The sequence below is a fragment of the Aphanomyces invadans genome, assembly GCF_000520115.1.
Source record: "Aphanomyces invadans strain NJM9701 unplaced genomic scaffold supercont1.2, whole genome shotgun sequence".
Classification (NCBI taxonomy): domain Eukaryota; phylum Oomycota; class Saprolegniomycetes; order Saprolegniales; family Verrucalvaceae; genus Aphanomyces; species Aphanomyces invadans.
Window position 1 is genome coordinate 137,488 of NW_008580147.1, and position 18,192 is coordinate 155,679.

Below are 18,192 nucleotides of genomic sequence, written 5' to 3' on the forward strand. Positions count from 1 at the left end.
AATCTATACACTACAGATAAGTACTTACTTGGTGTTTGTATGGAGACCGTCGACTACAGTTATATTTCGTATTTGTATGGGGTCTACAAGTACGAACTTTGAAACCTCATTTCCACTCACGACGGATTATGGGCGGCGACGACAGCGGCGAAGCGACTACCCAGCAACTCCAAGCGCACGACGGCCTGTTCCTCACGCATCAAGAGATCCAATTGCACCAACTCTACCAAGAGATTGCTAAGATGCACCACCAGATCAACAAGTCCAGTGACGTTGTCTCGTCGTCCACGTCACATGACAAGAAGCAGCACACCCAAGGATATTCACATGCACCAGCGGCACTCACACGAACGTCCAGCACGTCTTCAACGGGTGGAAGCAGCAATTCGATGTCGTCCCTCTCTGCGATCGATCGCGTGAAAGCTGTGATGGCCGCGAAGGCCAAGCAACAGTCGTCGAACCCCTTGTCGAAGTCGACCGTAAAACAGGTCGCACCCAACAAACGAGCGAATCCACTCGCCGACCTATTGAAACCTGGTGCATCCCCAGCTACTCCCACGACAACAGTTAAGCGACCGCGATTGCATTCATCCGACACGCATCCATCGTCGACATCCCACGGAACGTCGTCTGTGAACACTGTGACTGGTGAAATGAGGCTCGCAAACGGCCGCGGCATCCAACTCCCGCCCGAGAGCTTCCTGCGGACGGAAGAATGGTCCTCCGAAAAGGAAGAACCTCTCAGTGTGACGCTCCCCGCTGTCGTTTTCCGCACGAACAACACGCTGGTCGTGAATGGGCTCATCCCCACCCACTCATGTCGGTTTGTCCTAAACATCGCAACACCCGACGGCACCGTCGTTTGCCACATGAATCCCCGAAAGATGCGCGGTGGGCAGATCCTTCTGAACAGTTATGTGGACCGCCGATGGGGCTCGCCGCAGATCGTCCACCGATGTCCCCTCGTGTTTGGTTCAGCTGTGCCGTGCGGGTTCATGCTCCGGATTACGATCACGCCCACCGGTTTCCTTCTCTTTCTCGACGAAGTCTTTGTGGAAGAGTTCAAGCACCGGATTCCACTCCGGGAAGGTGACAACCTCCTCCTCCAAGTCCCCGTCAAGGACGAGTACGGAAACCCCGAAGTTGTGCACATTCACAACGTATGGTGGGGCCACACCGATATGGCTGCCGCTCCAACACACAGTGCCATGGGTGGGTCATACCCCCCGCACAACAACATGGCGCCTCCATCTCGATCCAACGGTCCTCCTACGTCCTTTGGCAATGCACCACGGTATGTCTCGTGCTCCTGAGGTCTCGAGCCACAGCGCAGATTCTGTCCAAGTCTGCGCTGTCCTTCCGTGCTTCTTCGCTCACTGATGCGTTGTGGGTGCAGGCAAAGCGACAGCCGCAATCAGTTTGATGTGTACGTGGGTAATCTACCGAGCGACGCGACGCGATCGGACCTGGCGCGCCTCTTTGCCGACTTCTCGTACGACTACATCCGCATCACGCCCCGTGGATTTGGATTTGTCGCGCTGAAAAATCAAGCAGATGTCGACCGCGCGGTGCGGGAATTGGACGGCGCGGTGCTGCCTGGCTTCACCGTGTCTCTGAAGATTTCCGTCGCATTATCCAAACGCATGACGTCGCAATGAAGGGGGCCAAATTGTCGATCGAACGGAGATCGAACGCAGTGTCGAACGTTAAGTTAATCGGTTGTGATGAACCATCTCGTTTGGTCCGTCTCGCCGACACAAACACGCCGCGAGAAGCACCGCCGCGACTCCACCACGCGCAAAGCCCCTTCAACCGTCGATGGCCAGTGGCTTGGAACTCGGCCGCATGGCGTTCTGGTTCACGAACGCAGCGGCACTTTGCAGCGCGTCCAGGCCTCGTGATGTCAACTTGCCGTTCCCACGCAACTGAATCGACACGACCGCAGATGCCGCGGGGAGACTGAGCAGCACAGGCTCCAAGTACCCTAGCACCGCGTTGTCGGACACGTCGTTTTGGTTCAACGATAGAATCTAGCCAAGGATTAGAGCATCGCATCGTCGTCCATCTGTCGTGGCGAGTTGCGCACAAACCTCGAGGGTGTCGTTGGCTAGCAGCATTTCGCCCAAGGCCTGGCAAGCGATGTCTCCGATGTTATTGCCGCTGAGGTCGAGCTTCCACACGCTCTTGTTGTGCGCGAGGCCCAGCGCAAGCACGGCAGCGCCAGTGTTTCCTAGAACCAAGTTGTCATGTACGGGGAGTTCATGAGGCAGGACAGCTGCTACCACTGCCTACCTAGCCGACACGACTCGAGAACGAGCTGCTGGAGTTTGGAATGAGGCTGAGCCAAGCTGAGGGCGACAGCCATGATGTGGCGCGATGGCAGGAAAGATCCTCCTAGGACGACCGACACAAGGGGATGCGTCTTTGGCTGATCGAGGCAAACAGCGAGCCGCGTTCCGTCGATGGATGGTTCGTTGTACAAGATCAATTTTTGCACGGGACACTCTGGCATCCAAGCGATCGTTTCGACGACGTTGCTGCCTCGACGTGGGTGGCCACCCGTCGTTGTGGCGTGCCTGGAATCGGAAATGACCGACGACGCCAGCTCCAGGAGCTGCCGCAGTTGTGCGCGGTCAAATCCATGGCTACAACCAAACGAGGTAACTGCGGAAGACACCAACGGATCAACGAACCACGGGGGCAGTTGGCACAGTCCTGACGATCGAGTTCGTGTGAGAACATGGTAAAACAGCATGGACGGAACCCCCGCGGACAGCTACGTAGTTGCAATGGAGCTACGTTCAAGCTGCGTCATCGTACCAAGTCGCCGGCACGTCCAGTCAAGGCGTTCGGCGACCACGCACCCAAGTGCTTGGCGTACTTTGCGGACAAGCTTGCGTTGAACGTAGCAGTGGCCGCTTCAATGACTCGACGCTGCCATGTCCGAAAGCATCTTGCCAACGGCTTGCCGGTCCCTTGCTCGATGAGCTGTCGCTGCCGCCGCCGCTTGTCCATCTTTAATCGGGCTTCCCTCGTCGCCCGTCGAGCACGGTATCGCCGTTGAATTGCCACGCATGCCGCGTTCTTTTCGTCCCGGCACACGAGGATCCCAGCCTACGCATCAATATTGCATTGGTTCGACTCTCGAGGGTCGATCACCCAACGGACCTTCCACAGCCGCATCACCATGGCCATCGCCGCTCGCGATTCTCTGTGGATCACACGATCCAACAGTGACTTGGCCGCATGATACTGCTGTGCTAAGCGCGCCATCACACGTCGAGCTAGCCACCCACGCAAGTTGCGCTGGAGCGTTCGCGCAGCGGCATCCAACTTTTGGCGCTTGTCGGTACAAAGTCCTTTGAGCACATGGAAGAATGCCGTCGCGGCGGCATGAAAGGTCTTTTGGAAGATCGTCGCGACTTGCATCTTTCGCTTGAGCTTGTTTCGGAGAATTTGCGCTTGCAGTTGATGGCGACGTCGCTTGACCGCGCGCTGAATCGTTCGGGCGGCGGCGTCTTCGCGATCCGTGCGATATCGTCGGTGCTTCCAAAGGCCAACGAACGCAAGTCGGAGCTGCGTCGAACCGCCGCGGGGAAGGCAGTCGTGGTCAAAGTACACGAACAGGTATTCTCGCCTGGTTTTCACGCGACGGCGAGCCGCACGGCCACGTTCCATGCGCTGGATTCGAATCGCGGCGAGTTGCCGTTCCAGTTGCACGACTTGCCCAAATAGCACCCACGACGTCCACAACTGCGCCAGGAATTTTTCTGCTCGCTGTGCAAGGGCTTTTGCGACCAAGCCCTCGCAGTGCTGGTGCCGCTTGCGGACACGAACGACCAGCTTCCGGGCGAGTCGCCCCCGAAGGATCTTTTGGATTCGCGTGGCGCACGCGTGTTTGTGCAGCCGAGCAGCGAAGGCAAACGCCGTCATCGCACGGAACGACTTGCGGAGACACAGGCCGTCCCGTGAAATGACTAACTGGGCCATGAACTGCCGGACACGAACTTGTCTCGCCATGTTGGCCCGCAAAACTTGACGGGCTTTGTACGATCGGAAGGCGCACTGGATGCGAATGGCACTGGCGCGGCGGAGGGCTATCGTGCGCTCGCGGCATGTTCGCCATGCGAAGAAGCAGTCAGCTTTCCACCGCTTCTTGGCTTTCCCAAGGAACACAACAAGCAGCTTCTGTTGCGCCGAGTTTTTGGCCGCAAGTCGCGCCAGATGCCGCCGTCCGAGCCATTTCCGTGCGGCGCGTTGAAGCACAAGAGCTGCATGGAGTTGTTCGTCGTGAACAATCTCGACAAATTCAACCATCGCACTGAAACACGTTTGCACAAGGCGATCGTTCGTGTGGCTGACTACGCGCCGCAGCAACGCTTTGTGCTTTTGTAGCCATGCCCGACGAGTAATCTTCTCCTTCTTGGCCCGCGAGATTGGCAGCAGTGACTGAATCAACCGGGCCGCGGCGTGCCATTTCAAATAGACGAGAAACCAGTCCTCGACGTGCATGTCAGCTCGGGCTGCCGCTTCCCTCTCCAATTCAGCAGCTTTTCGAACAGCTACGCGATGCTTGGCAGCGCGGCCAAGGATGAGGGCGTAACTCGCGCAGCGCATTTTTTCTAGCCACGTGCACGCTCGACGGTGCTACGACGATGGGTGAGCACATCCACGAAGACAGCTCTACTCTTACGCGAAGCAAGAGCACCCGACATCGCGCTCGGTAGCCGCGATACAGTCGCTGATACGTTCGCGCGCCTCGGTCTTCCTTTTTGAAGTGCTGGCTCCACGGAAATGAGACGACGCCGAGCCAGTATCGGGTCGGATGGGCATAGTACGACAGAGACAGCGCTTGTTCGAAATACATTTGCGCCTTCTCGACTCGTTTGAGGCGGTGGTGGACGCGTCCGACCGTCACAAGGTTCTCAACGCTCCGACAGCCCTGTCGTTGGAGCGCGTAGTCGAATGTCCGTGCCGCCAGGAACGGATGGTTGTGCGTGAATAGGTCCATCCCCAGCGTTTCCCACACGTTGGCATCTCCGAGCCACATTTGAATGCGTTCGCTTTCGCTTTTTCGTGACGTGAGGTAGATTTCCATCGCAGTCGCTTCCGACGGCGCCGGCGCCACGATCCGGACGCCGGTCGTGAGACGCTTGTACGCCTCGACGTACAGCACGCGACAACGCTCGATGGCTTCAGGCGAGTCGGTTTGGCTGTCGAATTGCATGCCTACAGGCGATGACAGATGCCACCACGCAGGCAGCCGAGGTACCTGCCAAGAGCAGCACCTGGTACGACCGCAGGTTGTGGGGAGGGTTGTCGATCAGGTAGGCAAAGTACTCGCCGCTCTGAGTCGCGTGGCGAAGGCCGAGGGCGACAACGCCGGACAGAAACACGGCCTCGTTGAACTGGTGGAAATTTGACCACTTGGTGGTTTCCAGCACAAGAGTGCACAGCTCGAGCGCCCCTTGCCACGCGTCGAGCTCCACATACAACACTGCGAGTTTGAGCAGCATCGCCGGGTGGTTTTTGTTTTCCTTGTACTCCATGGCCACCACGAACACGTCGTACGCCGTCTGCGTAGACGAACTTAGTCAACATTCGCTTGGAACGCTCTGCATACCCGAAGGAAGCGCTCGAGAGGGTCAGCCGCGCCCCCGCTATGCTCGGCGAGAAACCACGTCGACGCTAGCGTAGCTTTGGCCGACGCCACGTGCCTCCACAGGTCATAATGGGCAATCGCAACATGTTTCCACAAGATCCAGCAGTCGCCTTCTACCTACACCACCGTAAAGTCAGCGTGAATGATGTGGCGAACTACTTGACGGTCGCTAGCTGCGCCTGGTCCCAGGCAATGCATGTCATGTACCTCGATGGCAGCTTCGAGAGCCTCAATGCCAGCGAGGAAGTCACCTTGTTTTAGAAGCTGGACGCCCCGGACGGCATGGTCCTTTGCCTCGCTTGGGAGTTCGTCGAATGCATTCCTGTGGCGAGGGCCATCGATGGCTTCTTGGTCAGCCGAGGCAGGTCGACCGCCTCCATCGGTGCTGCGTCCGACCGTCGCCTCCGCCATGCCATGCGTGATCTATTTTCAGCCGGTATGTGAATCAGCATTGCACGACGATTTTTTCAACGCATCTCAATTATGTGACAACTTGCTCAGTGGACAAATTGCAGCGCGAGCAGCACAACGCCAACGAGGACAATCCCTCCGTGTAGAAGCATGGATCCACACGTCCACAGCCGCTTGGCCCGTTGCTGCTTCCAGTGCAGGCCGACAGGGGCAATGAAGATGAGGATGAGCCCACCGACAGCGCCAGTAAACCTCAGGATGTCGCCGACGTGCGGGTAGAAGACTGCAAAGAGCGTGGTGGCGGTCATGATTGCCACGTTGAGCAGCACGACGCGCCACGCACTCGGCCACGTGTTTCGGTAGATCAGTCCAAACAATTGCGTTCGAATGATGAGGAAGAAGAGTGGGTACACCGTCGCAAGTTGGAAAAGCAGCGACACGCGCGCGGCAAAGGCAAACACGTCCCTGCACACGACGTATTACCGCCAGTTGTTCATGTCGTGGCCGACGTACTCCACTGGAAACGCGTCGAGAAAGTTTTGCTGGAAGGGATGTCCTCTGGGAAACCCAACGTATCCGAGTACGCCAACAGCGGTGTAGCTGATCCCGACCAAGACGTAGGCAACGGTGACGTCGCGCTACAAAACGAGCAGTGAAATATTGAAACATGAGTCAGTCGCTACCGTGTAATGGGCAGGGTTGCTGTTGCGGATGATGGGCTGGATGGCATTGTGGATGAAGAAGGACAAAGTGACGATGCCGCCGAGGACGCCGAACGTCGACTTGGCGCCAAACTCGATCGCGTCCATGGGAGCGTGCGTAGCAATCGCGCGAATGCCATGAAACGTGATGAAGTAGATGGTGAAGACAAGGAATGGAATCCCAAACGAATTGAGGAACACGAGCGTCGAAAAATCTTTGACGTTCGTCAGTGGGAAGAGCAAGCACACGATGAACGCCGCGGCCGCCGGCGACCAATGCACCTGGATATGGAGCCAGTCAAAGGCGGCGTGGAACACTGTGTACGCGCACTGCTTCATCAGTACGTGGTACGCGATGCATGCACCGAGCAGAACAAACACCGACACACTCAGGGTCAGCACTTGCGCTCGCTGGCCGAAGTGGTATTGCATGAGATCTCCGAAATCTGGAAAGTCCTGTCGAGAAAAGGTTGGTCGTGACGTTGAGAAAGATGCAACGTACCTTGCCATATCGTACGACCAAGTTGCATGTGTAGCAGCAAATGACCCCGACGAGAATGACAATGCCAATGCCAAGCAGCACGCCTGCAAAGGAGTGATGCACTGATGTCGGAAGACTGAGCACTTACCACTGCATGAGAAACCATACGGAAGCGCCACCAATGTGGATCCAATCATGGTGTTCCAAATTGAGAACACCGTCGCCCATGAGCTCTGGAAGACTCGATTCGACGACGATGGCGCCAGGTTTTCTTCACTGGCGCCGCGTACAAACGCTAACAGAGGGATGCGATCACGTACTTACCACGCATCGCAACGAGGTAGACCAATCTGTACCTGCAGGTGGGAGTACGTGGGGCGGAGGGTACACACTGGGCGGCTTGGTTGCTTTGGCAGGGGGTGACAATGACACCCAGTCCTTCTGGAGGCGACGGAAATACTTGACTTTGGAGCCCAGGTACTCAGTCGGAGGTGGCTGCCATGGGATTCGTTGCTCACCGCCATCGGCGCCTCGTTCTTCGTCTGTCAAGAGTGGCTCTTCTGCACTGGAGGCGTCGTCCATTTCGCGATCCATGTTGATTTGCCGCCGGAAGATTTCTGCAATGGTCAATATTCCTTGGCCAATCACAAGCAAGAATTCCACGTTTCAACGGGAATTAATATTTCTTACAAATATCAAGATGATTGCCCCTAATTTTATTTCTCCATGATGTCGAGCTTGGTTGAACACCAACACGCCAAAATGGGAAAGGAGATCACGAGCTACGTTGGCCAGAAGGTCCGCGCTGTCAAGTTCCTGCAGGGGGCCAAGGGCGCTGCCTGCCTCGAAGGCGACGAATGCGCCGTTCCACTGCTTGTCGCCGGCGGATACGACTCTTCCGTACGTGTTGGTGTTGATCTGCGACTTCAACCATGAACTCGACAATCGCCCTGTAGGACACCGCGATCTCGCTGCTGTTTCCTCAAATGCCAACGGCGGATCACATGGATCTCGCCGATGAATTCGGGTCCGTCGGTGATTGAGTGCCATCCTGACAAGTTTCTCACACATTGCACAGGAACGAGGCGTCGACGGAAATCGTCGAGTTGTGTTCGTTGGAACATGCTGGGGATGTCACGTCGTTGGGGTTTCTCTCTTTGGCGAACAACGACTTTGTTGTGAGTGGAAGCTCCAACGGGAGTCTCTACGTCAGCAGCATTATCAAGTCGGACGCGTCGCTCGCTCTCAAGTCTGTAGTACGTCACACTCTCGGTCCCTTTTCGTTGCTCATCACAATATTGCTTCTACACAGGCGATTCCTCAATGGGAGCACTTGTCATTGGGAAGCTTGGCAGGAATCGACGTCGACAGTCCATCCGCATCGATCGTCGCCGCATGTGAAAGCGGACAAGTCGTGTGGGCCAATCTCGATCGCCCTCGCAGCGTCCTCGTACTCGGTACATGTCGCTCCCACCCCATATGTGGTCATATTTTTCATGTAGATCTCGATGAATGGGCGACCCATGACGTAAAAATGCTCGGCATCGAAACCCACATTGCCCTTGCCTGGTACGCCATTTCCATGATAATCGGGACCACCAACTTGACAACGCAAACATGGGCAGTGCCAACCCACGACAGCCGCTTCAGCTGTGGGATTTGAAGGCCAGTCACGACAAACCCGTGTCCACATCGGGGTGAGCTATCGCATTCTCCTTTCATCGCTAAGTGCTGCTGGTGAGTAGGGCAGCGGGAAGCGCATACACGTGCCTAGCTGCCCATCCGACTCGACCGGAACTGCTTCTCGCCGGCACGAAGGACGGGTCGTTGACGTTGTGGGATCGACGTTTCCTTGGCAATGGCGCCCTGCGCACGGAATGCCGTCACAAAAAAGCAGGTGCGTCAGCATTCCATCTCTCGACGCTTGTGTGTGGACCTGATCGTTCGTCTAGTGCGCAGCGTCAAGTGGCACGACGCCAAGCCAGGGTTCGTCTTTACTGCTAGCGACGACCACACCGTATTAAGCTGGGACTTTTACGCCGGCAATGGCTCTCCTTCGTCGGACAAGGTTTGAGTGGACGCAGAGTCAAAGGAAGACCTGAAACGTGGATGTCCAGGTCGACTACGAGCGCCACTCGCGCGATGGCGGCGTCACAGTGACCACCGTCGCCAACGGCATCTTGCCGTGGAATACCCTCGACGTGGACGGCGTGTCTGACACGGTAAAGTTGAAATTCGCTTGGCTATCGGTGGGAAGGGGCACAACACGTTGTGTGCTTGCTAGTTGATTGCGGGTTCGGACAACCATTCGGTCGTCCTCGTCGACTGTGCGACATCGTGAATGGACGGAACTCGCATGAATACGATGCTTTGTCACATTACCAAATTTGGCTCTGAACTCACCCGACACTGTTACTTGTCTTGCGGAAGCAATAGACTCGGTGCGACTTGTTCCAACGCTTTGATGGAGTCCAGATACGCTACTTTAGCGTAGAATGCGTTGTGGACAAACGCCTTGGCGAGCCAGAGGGTCATCTTGAGCCACATCGTGGCTTCGAGGATGTAGAACGCCTTGAGGTTATCGCGGTACCTGGGGAGAGTCAGGCACGACGGGATGGTACGTCTTACTTGGCGCTAAAGGTTTTGAAGAGCTGATTCAGCCACGTCGAGTTGGGCTGGTTCTGGTCGATCACGCCACCATGGGCATACACGACCTGTATCTCGATGTCAATGAACCATTCCACGGGTGTTCTGTTGTTGGCCGAACCGAGTACTTTCTGTCGACGACAGCGTCCATGACGTGAATTACATAGAGCAGGACGCGATCGAGGTCAACTGCCTCGGACGGCAAGTTCTTTCCGACGACCATGAGCACGGGAGCTCCGGCGTGGTCGACCCCCGCGCGGTGAATCAGTCCCAATCTCGCAATGTCTTGAAAGTCCTTTGAGCAAACACGTGGGCGTGAGGGCTTTTTCGGCACAATGAGCGGGACCGACCTCGTGCCTCGCTTGGTGGACGTATTCCTGGTACGTAACAACTTCTTTTGCAGGGTTGGACCTCGAGTTGGTGCTACTTCGTCGTCGCGCCTTGAGCAGTTCCATGCGTTCACTGTCCGGGCTTGGGCTCATTTCACAAAATGCCTTGGTCACCATTGAGTCGGGTGCCATGCGGTCGAAACCTGGTTGTACGCGATGAATTTTTACTTCTTGAAACATACCCTGACCTGTGAGCGGCATCGTCCGGACGTCGCTTCCGTCTTCGTCGTGTCTTCTTTGATTGCTGTCGCTGTTGTCGACATCGTTGTCGGAACCGTCCTGGGTGAACGGAATCGAACTGATGCGGATCTTTCGTTCTTCAATGACGGGCTCCCCATGCTCATCCCCCAGGTTAATGTGGCTGAGCGTGTCCAACGCGACCGTGGCCGCAATTTCTTCGCCGACGGACCGTGGGAAGTACAAGGGGAGGCATTCATGGTACAGTCGAAAGTCGTTCGAGTCGTCAACGCAAAGAACGATCAAGTCAAATGCGTCGCCAAAGTGCTCGAGGAACCGACGAATTGTTCGAAGCGCGACGTGCACCGCGTCGTCCCGCGGGTAGTTTTTCTTCTTGCGGTAAATGCATGGAAACGCTACAGTTGCGGCTCGCTCTTCTTTGGCCACACGTAAACAGTTGCGATAACTCGAGTGTAGTGCGTTTTCCGCTGCAATCCTGTACTTCTCGTTGTACCGTGGCCCGACCGTGTGGATGAGTTTCCTACAAGGCATAGAATGAGCTAGAATGCAATGGCGTTACATGTGCGCACTTGGAAGGCAATTGACATGCTCGTGTGGCGACAGCGTCACCCGTGCGGCATGTCCCGACAGATCGAATCTCAGTGAAAATTTCGTTGCCAGCCGCTTTGAGGACCTCGCCGCTCACGTCGGTGTCGTCCGTGAGAGACTCATTTGTCGAGTTGACAATCGCATCGACTTCTAGCTTCCAGATCGAACCATTCCACAGCGCAATTTTGGCATTCAGTCCTGTGTCATAGCGAAAGTGCACGGCAGGAACCTTCATCGAAGAAATCGGGGGCATGTCATTGTCCTGCCGCTGTGGGATGTCTCCCCATCGAGGAAGGCTGTTCGCTGTCACGACGGTGGCAAATGAACCGTGGGTGTCCTTGTGGTTGGATGGCATGAGGTCCAGCGCGCCCTTTCGAGTCTTGCCGTCGAACACTGCCACGTTGAAGTTCGATTTCGGACAATTTTGAAGACTTGATCGGATAAGTCAGCAGTTATCCGGATGATTCCCCAAATAGACTGTGATGGGGTTATCCCTCGCGTGAACAACCTTAAGTCCTTATGTTGGATTATTTCTAAAATATTCTGGGCAATATCACCTCGGTTTATGCGTTCTCAGGATACTGCCTGGGGGGGTGCGTAAGTCTGCGTTGGTTTTTTTCGTCGCCGCTTGCCGATATCGCCAGTCGCCTTCCAGCTCATCACCATGCCGACGACGTCCCTGCTGTCCACGCTTCCTGAGCCTTTCGTGCATGGAAGCATCACGTACCTCGTCCTTACGATCGTGACCGTCGTTGTTGGATTCATTGCTCGCATCACCGGCAAAGTCGACAAGGAGAATGCGTCGTACGTTCGCCTCCTCCCGCGCAAGTGCCTTCGTTGATGGCAGCTAACCCCCCCTTCCCGCGCGTCTAGGATTTTCATTCTGTTTGCCGCTATGACGGGAGTCTGCTTGTGGATGTTCTGGTACGTTTGAAGGATGGACGGATGGGCCGATGCTGATACATGGACAGGGCTTGCTGCTGGTTGCACCAATGGCACGTCCTCATTGTCCCGACGGCTATCAACGAGTAAGCCGTACCAGCGGGTATCCTCAGTTCGATGGTGAAAGTGCTCCCCCTGAGTCCTTCGCCTATAATCCCAAATATATATTGCATGTCATGATGGTCGTGTTCTCTCCAGCACCACACAAGACATCACCGCGAGGTTTTCTGTGCATATCATCCCTCTCCTCTTCAAGAGATGAGCCAACAAATTCAAGGGAGCTGAAAAGCCCTGGCATCGATGGCAACCAGAACATGATGAGCTCATTCCTTCCAGTATCTCAACCTCCGCTGGACTAGGCCAAAAATTCCGTCTCCATGTCGGGGTTTCCTGAGCTGTCAATGTTTCGACTGAACCATACGTTGAGCCTCAGAGTGGTTAAAACTTTGCGCAAGACGCAACTACTCCACGACAAGTGTTGAACAGATGAGAAATGCTGCTCCTGCTCCCCTTTCGTCTCGCCCTCCATGAATGGGACTAATTTTGGTCCATCGAGTCTGAGCAAGCCGACGGTCCATGCGCGTGTCTCCTGTCGGCAGCGTTGCCAATTCCGGATAAACGAATAACCGGATACTTCCAGTATCCGGATACGTGAGCTTGGGTGGAGCGGGAGTTATTTCCTTCGCACACAATCATGTCGCTGGCGTTCTTCCGGAGCTTGACCTTGGCGGCGCCCGTCGCGCCGGCACAACAGTTCGTTCGACATGCCAGTAAGAAGTCTGGTGGTTCGACCAAGAACGGTCGCGACTCTATCTCCAAGCGTCTTGGTGTCAAGAAGTTCGGTGGCGAAGCTGTTGTTCCAGGCAACATCATCATTCGCCAACGAGGAACCAAGTACCATCCTGGCAAGGGTGTCGGCATTGGCCGAGACCACACGTTGTTTGCGACGCGAGAAGGCTATGTTCGATTCTGGTGGAACGAACCCAAGAAGTACCAAGAAGTGTCTGTGAACCAAAACCGCGAGCGACAACGCCGTGCCGCTGCCACCCCGGCACCCGTTGTCACAGGCGCGACTCCGATTGTGCAAAGTGCGTGAACATGCAGCGCATGAGCGGGAGCATCTTCTCCTGTTTCTCCTGTACTAGATAGCCCAAATCGATAAAAATCGTGTTTATCACAAATGGTTGCGCCAGAATCGGCCTTCTTGGGCGTCGCGAATCCGTGCCTTTCCTTCCAAGTGTCGCTGGTTCTTTTCTCGAATTTGCTGGGCAATGTCTTGGGATTCTTCAAGGTTGCGGACGCGCGGGGGTGCCGCCTCCGTCATCATGGCCAGGGCAGCCACCATCATCGCCAGAAGAGTCCATTGCATTGTTCGTCGTGGGCTCAAATAGTCGAGTCGCGCAGTGCAATAATGAGACTCTATGTAGTTCTGCGTCGACTCCATCTTGCGTTCGGCTATATTTAGCAGGCGTTGAATCTCTTGGCAACACCACCCGTACTCACGGCTCGGCATTGAGCGAACTTGGCATATTGCGTAAATTTCCCCAAATCGACATCTATTTTAGCCAACTGTACGTACGACGAGTCGAAGCATCTTGGGCTCCCTGTCCCGAATTGCGAAGGACGGACTTGCCTGCCTGGCAGTGCCAGGTGATCAACATGGAGAGTGTGCCGCCATTTAGGAATGGCCACTGAGCGACACGATGAGGTCGACGAGGACGGCGGCGAAATTGAACGACTGCGCGTAGATTCCGTATTTGGACGCCATGCCCATGTACGGCGACATGTCGGCCACGACGTCTGCGCACCACCAACACATGAGACGATGAATGCGTTTGAAAAGCATGCAATCGACATACCGAAGGACGGGTGGTGGTGTTTCGTTGCGTCGTCACCCTGGCGCCCGACAACTTCCGACTGGCGCACGCGAATCTGTCGGAGCTTTGCCTTGAGTTTGTCGCGCATCCAGCCTTGAATCTTGAGCACGGTGTGGAACCACTGCTCGAACTCGAGGGTGCGCAAACTCTTGAGGATAAAGAAGGTCCGGCGCAAGCTCTCTTCTTCGCGCGAGACAAACATCCCCAAGAGGAGCACTACGACGATGTACGAGACGTACTCGATCCACAAGTTGCGCAGGTCCTTGTCCCCACTCAGGACAAATTTGAGCGGCGACGACGTCTCGGAGGCCAACACCAACGCCGAGGCGATCATAAACATGATGGCCAGAGACACGGTCGTCACGGTCGCGTAAATGAATCGGATGCGAAACCCCGATCGGTGGGGAAACAAGAGGGCGTTTAGAAACCCCATAAAGTAGACGTGTTGCTTCTTGTGCGTCGTGCGAGTGACCCACAGAAGGAGCATTGCAATACACCCGACGTGCATTGACACAACGAGCGACGCGTACAATTGACCGTATCGAACATACCTACGACGAATCGATTCCATTCAGATGTCACTGATGCATGTGGGACAACCGAATCGACGTACCCGCCGTTGTCGGTGATCATGGCAGTCCATCGCTCTTCGCGCCACTGCCGCCACCGCTCAATGTTCATCGCGAGCACTGACACTTGCTCGACGTCAGAAAGGGGTCGCTTCGTTTGCTCCTCCTCCAAGATCGCCGCTTCCACCATGTTTTCTTCGTTGGATTTTGCTAGCCACATGTTGCAAAACGCCCGCCCCATCCAGTAGAGCAACCCAACGATGCTCAAATAGCACGGCACGATGATCGCGTATCGACAAGTGAGACTGGCATAATATGCCCAGGCAGACTCGCTGGCAGTGAACGGGCTTGACGGTGACGCGGGGTGGCCAGGGAGCCACAGAAGTTTGTAGTCCTGCACACCGAGGATCACTTGGTCGACGAGGAGACCGTAGATGGGAAATCGGAGGACGCGGAAGACGCCAGCATGGAGCCCCGCTTCATTTGGATTTTTGAACGGAAACGGATCAATGAGGTACCAGTGCTTGTAAAACAAGCCTTCGACGTCTTGGTTGCGAAACCCCATCGTGACCGGGCGCAGCAACGCGCGCTTTTTGAACTTGTCGTCTTTCAGCTCGACCGAGTCATCTTCCATGAGTCCAGCGAAAGGGAGCTGCAGCGCGAAGTTCCGCCGGCGCAACAGTTCCTACGTGCATGGAACCATGGTTAGGTCACACGCGACATGTACGGGAATGTACTTGTCGGTAGTGTGACACCATGCCGCCAATGATGCTGATGCCGTAGTTGATGCTTTGATAAACCAAGTCCGACACTGAGTCCCACTTCTCGGACGTCTGAGCGTCCAGAAACATCTTGGACACGAGCTGGACGATCAAGTACAAGACAAAGGTCGACCATCCAAGCACACAGCTCCACTGGAATCGCATCTTTGTGATTCCAAATACTGGGATCAGAAGGAGCACGAGCGGCAGCACAGGGCCGCGAAACCGTCCCACGGGCTTTCGCACGATGAGCGACAAGGCGACAATGCCAAACACGGCAAACGTGAGCATCTCGAGCCACACACCACGCTGGAACCGTTTCAAGTACGTGAGGAGCATGCCCGACCCAAACGTGATGGGTCCGCAAATGCTGAGGACGTCCAGGATCGCCTTGCGTGACACCGTGCCGAATGAAAACGTCCAGAAAGGCATGGAGGCCGTCGCCTTGTACGACGGCTGGGTCGTGTCGTACCATAGAAAGAACCCGAGCGAGCACATCCCCAGAAGAAAGCAAAATCGGACGCGCAGGAGAGAGCTCTTTTGACAGTACGTTGCGTACGCTTCCTCGTACACTGGTGAAAATCGAAGAGTGCGCGGATTCATGCCGGCCTGTTCCTGGATCTTGGCAAACTGATGTTGGTAGTATTGTCGTGCCTTGACGCTCTGCATTGTTTCTAGGAGAGATGATGATGCATGCAAATTAGGGCATGACGAGAGTAACCGGTACCTTCTAGCGTCGTGCCTTCTTCGCACGGCGGACGATTCGCTTGCAATATAAGCTGGGATGCATCTTCGTCGGATAGAAAAGGCGCGTCAAAGAGGAGGGATTCTCCCCGTGCGCGCGAACGCTTATAACTGCTGGAGAATGGAGTTGATTTAATATCGATCGATGTTCGAGGGATTGACGGACGCTTCGACGACGTGCGGTGGGAATTTATGGGCAACCTCGTCGAACTCTCCGAGTTGATGACGTTGTCCTGGCCAACCGACAATCGAATCGTCGACGGAACTGCGCGGACTTGCTCCGCCTCCATGATGACAAAGGATGTGCTTGTCATAAAGGTTTCGTTTTCCCGGTGAGGCGTCTCCATCGTTGCAGCGCGGGCAAACCACCGATTTCGCTAGTGGCAACTCTTGATGAACTTGGCAAATGATCTCATGTCAGGTGTAACTGAAATCAGTCTGCGACGGGTTCAAGATCACTCGGCCAATCAAACGTTGTCGTTGGACATTTTGACACTCTTTTTAGCCAATAAAAGCACTACCAGCATGTTGACACCGACATGCGACACATTGTCGTGGCAAGCTTGGTGGCCTCGCGCCAGGTCTGACTTTCCGCTAGATGGGGGCCCCTGCAGCTCCGGCCACCCGAGCAATGGAAGAGCTGTCTTAGTGCATTGATGCTCATGGGGATATGAAACAGCGCGTAGTGACAGTGCATAGAACGAAACCGCGCCGGTACTTTACACATTGCGACTGTCCAAGATGCATACCACGAATGCGGCTGGTACCTGCAATGTTATGCAGTTGACGGCGTTCTAGGAATGTGCTGCCTTCGGTCGCACGGCCTTCATCTGCACATTGGACAAGGACTCCAACCGACAGTGGTGTTCCTATCGGTATGCATTTATGTATTGGGTTACGGAATAGAGAACAGTGACAGGTTTCACAGGTCTCAGCGCCAACCTCCTCCATCCTTTCGTCCAAAACGTTCAACAGGGATGCGAATGTGGCTATGGGAGCGAGGCGAGTCCGACCGACTGCGACATTTCATGCGATTGATTCCTCTATGCGGGATTTTGAGGAAGTTGGGGGGGCTCCATAATGGCTTCAAGCGCAAAGGTATATATAGGCTCAGAAAGTAACTGGGGCTCCAATTCGCATCCAATTACACGCTGCTGTGTGATACCAGTCATGGGTCGTCTACATTGCCACACCACCAGCACTGGACATCCTTCTGGACGAGACCCGGGTAAAAAATTCTGCCTTGCGCCCGAGTGCGTAAGAGAGGCACCATCACAATTGCATCAAAGGAACGGCTCCAAGTGGCACCCTGGGCACGAGGGCTTTTTGTACACCGAAGTTCATCCGTTCCCTCTATTGTGACCAACGTTAGACAATTGGTTGACCAATGGAATGGCATATGTACGCTGATCGGGATGGAGAATTCGGAATTGGCATGTCAGAGTAAACTCGCTTCGCACGCACCCCATGCTTTTGTAACGATGCCGAAGCAAGTACACGTTGCAACACCTGACGAAGTGGCTCGGTTGAGGAACGAGCTCTAATTTGCGTGGTCGAAGAGCGACTTGAATGCTTGCTACCTGTAATTGTTAACTGTTGCGAGTGGGATCAGATGGACGACTTCCGGCTCTTGTCTAACTACCCCCCTTATTTAAAAAAAATCTTAAATAAGGTGAATTCATCTATACCGATCCAATATCACAACACAACGTAACCGGACAAATCCGGATAATTAGGCGCCAAAACAGGGGCGGGAAAATTTGGACAAGTGACTCAGGTCCATTTCCCCCCCTCATTTTCGAATTTGCCATGAGTGGCTATGACATGTCGTGTGTCAGCAAGTTTGCCTTCAACGCCGTCATGGAGGCAACATCAACCGATGTGAAGTGCGTCAAGTGGTGTATCGACGTCGGCCTCCTTAAGGCATCGGTACACTGCAAGACGTGCTTCAAGCCGATGACATTGAACGGTTTGAGATGGAGGTGCAATAGGGCCGAGTGCACCAAGTCTCAACGAAGTGTGCGGAAGGACTCATTCTTTGAGTCCTTCAACGTTTCGCTCACGAAAGTTGTGCGTCTTGTCTATTTCTGGGCATCTAATAGGCCATTGACGCAAGCATCTCGAGAACTCGGGGTTTCCCGCACGACCGCCGGCAAAGTGTACGGCATGTGCCGCGACTTATGCTCGAAGACATTGACCAACACGGATATCCAGGTGAATTAT

The 18,192-nt window shown here is 55.1% G+C and overlaps 8 protein-coding genes across 9 annotated transcripts; 3 read left to right on the plus strand and 5 right to left on the minus strand.

Moving 5' to 3' along the window:
• The first annotated feature begins 120 nt into the window (after positions 1-120).
• On the plus strand, positions 121-1,739 carry H310_00881 (hypothetical protein). The gene is made up of 2 exons (XM_008863826.1): positions 121-1,294; positions 1,397-1,739. Exons 1-2 carry the CDS (start codon positions 129-131, stop codon positions 1,656-1,658), a joined length of 1,428 nt encoding a protein of 475 aa, XP_008862048.1. The 5' UTR covers positions 121-128; the 3' UTR covers positions 1,659-1,739.
• On the minus strand, positions 1,682-6,085 carry H310_00882 (hypothetical protein). Its single transcript, XM_008863827.1, has 10 exons — positions 5,870-6,085; positions 5,624-5,779; positions 5,273-5,576; positions 4,694-5,229; positions 3,169-4,647; positions 2,821-3,114; positions 2,694-2,776; positions 2,293-2,645; positions 2,091-2,230; positions 1,682-2,030 (listed from the first exon to the last, which is right to left on the minus strand). Exons 1-10 carry the CDS (start codon positions 6,071-6,073, stop codon positions 1,809-1,811), a joined length of 3,771 nt encoding a protein of 1,256 aa, XP_008862049.1. The 5' UTR covers positions 6,074-6,085; the 3' UTR covers positions 1,682-1,808.
• A 5-nt stretch (positions 6,086-6,090) lies between these two features.
• H310_00883 lies at positions 6,091-7,864 on the minus strand. Of its 2 annotated transcripts, XM_008863828.1 has the most exons (6): positions 7,612-7,864; positions 7,404-7,550; positions 7,277-7,359; positions 6,757-7,230; positions 6,587-6,711; positions 6,091-6,538 (listed from the first exon to the last, which is right to left on the minus strand). In XM_008863828.1, the coding sequence occupies exons 1-6, from the start codon at positions 7,847-7,849 to the stop codon at positions 6,160-6,162; spliced, it is 1,446 nt and encodes a 481-aa protein (XP_008862050.1). In that variant the 5' UTR covers positions 7,850-7,864; the 3' UTR covers positions 6,091-6,159. The 2 variants fall into 2 exon arrangements, with proteins under 2 accessions (XP_008862050.1, XP_008862051.1); XM_008863829.1 differs by lacking the exon at positions 6,091-6,538 and having other exon boundaries at positions 6,539-6,711.
• Positions 7,865-8,017: 153 nt separating this feature from the next.
• H310_00884 (hypothetical protein) lies at positions 8,018-9,596 on the plus strand (the record flags this gene model as incomplete). Its single annotated transcript, XM_008863830.1, has 10 exons — positions 8,018-8,155; positions 8,212-8,282; positions 8,334-8,511; positions 8,568-8,712; positions 8,758-8,824; positions 8,881-8,952; positions 9,001-9,152; positions 9,208-9,323; positions 9,373-9,477; positions 9,540-9,596. 10 exons carry the CDS (start codon positions 8,018-8,020, stop codon positions 9,594-9,596), a joined length of 1,101 nt encoding a protein of 366 aa, XP_008862052.1.
• Positions 9,597-9,667: 71 nt separating this feature from the next.
• Positions 9,668-11,431, minus strand: H310_00885 (hypothetical protein; the record flags this gene model as incomplete). The annotated part of the gene is made up of 6 exons (XM_008863831.1): positions 9,668-9,845; positions 9,884-9,969; positions 10,023-10,196; positions 10,252-10,433; positions 10,473-11,008; positions 11,058-11,431. 6 exons carry the CDS (start codon positions 11,429-11,431, stop codon positions 9,668-9,670), a joined length of 1,530 nt encoding a protein of 509 aa, XP_008862053.1.
• A 1,267-nt stretch (positions 11,432-12,698) lies between these two features.
• On the plus strand, positions 12,699-13,427 carry H310_00886 (50S ribosomal protein L27). Its single transcript, XM_008863832.1, has one exon. The coding sequence runs from the start codon at positions 12,713-12,715 to the stop codon at positions 13,112-13,114; it is 402 nt and encodes a 133-aa protein (XP_008862054.1). The 5' UTR covers positions 12,699-12,712; the 3' UTR covers positions 13,115-13,427.
• On the minus strand, positions 13,193-13,366 carry H310_00887 (hypothetical protein; the record flags this gene model as incomplete). Its single annotated transcript, XM_008863833.1, has 1 exon — positions 13,193-13,366. The coding sequence occupies one exon, from the start codon at positions 13,364-13,366 to the stop codon at positions 13,193-13,195; it is 174 nt and encodes a 57-aa protein (XP_008862055.1).
• A 269-nt stretch (positions 13,428-13,696) lies between the features above and the next one.
• H310_00888 (hypothetical protein) lies at positions 13,697-16,316 on the minus strand (the record flags this gene model as incomplete). The annotated part of the gene is made up of 5 exons (XM_008863834.1): positions 13,697-13,818; positions 13,878-14,446; positions 14,509-15,149; positions 15,202-15,899; positions 15,953-16,316. 5 exons carry the CDS (start codon positions 16,314-16,316, stop codon positions 13,697-13,699), a joined length of 2,394 nt encoding a protein of 797 aa, XP_008862056.1.
• Positions 16,317-18,192: the final 1,876 nt, after the last annotated feature.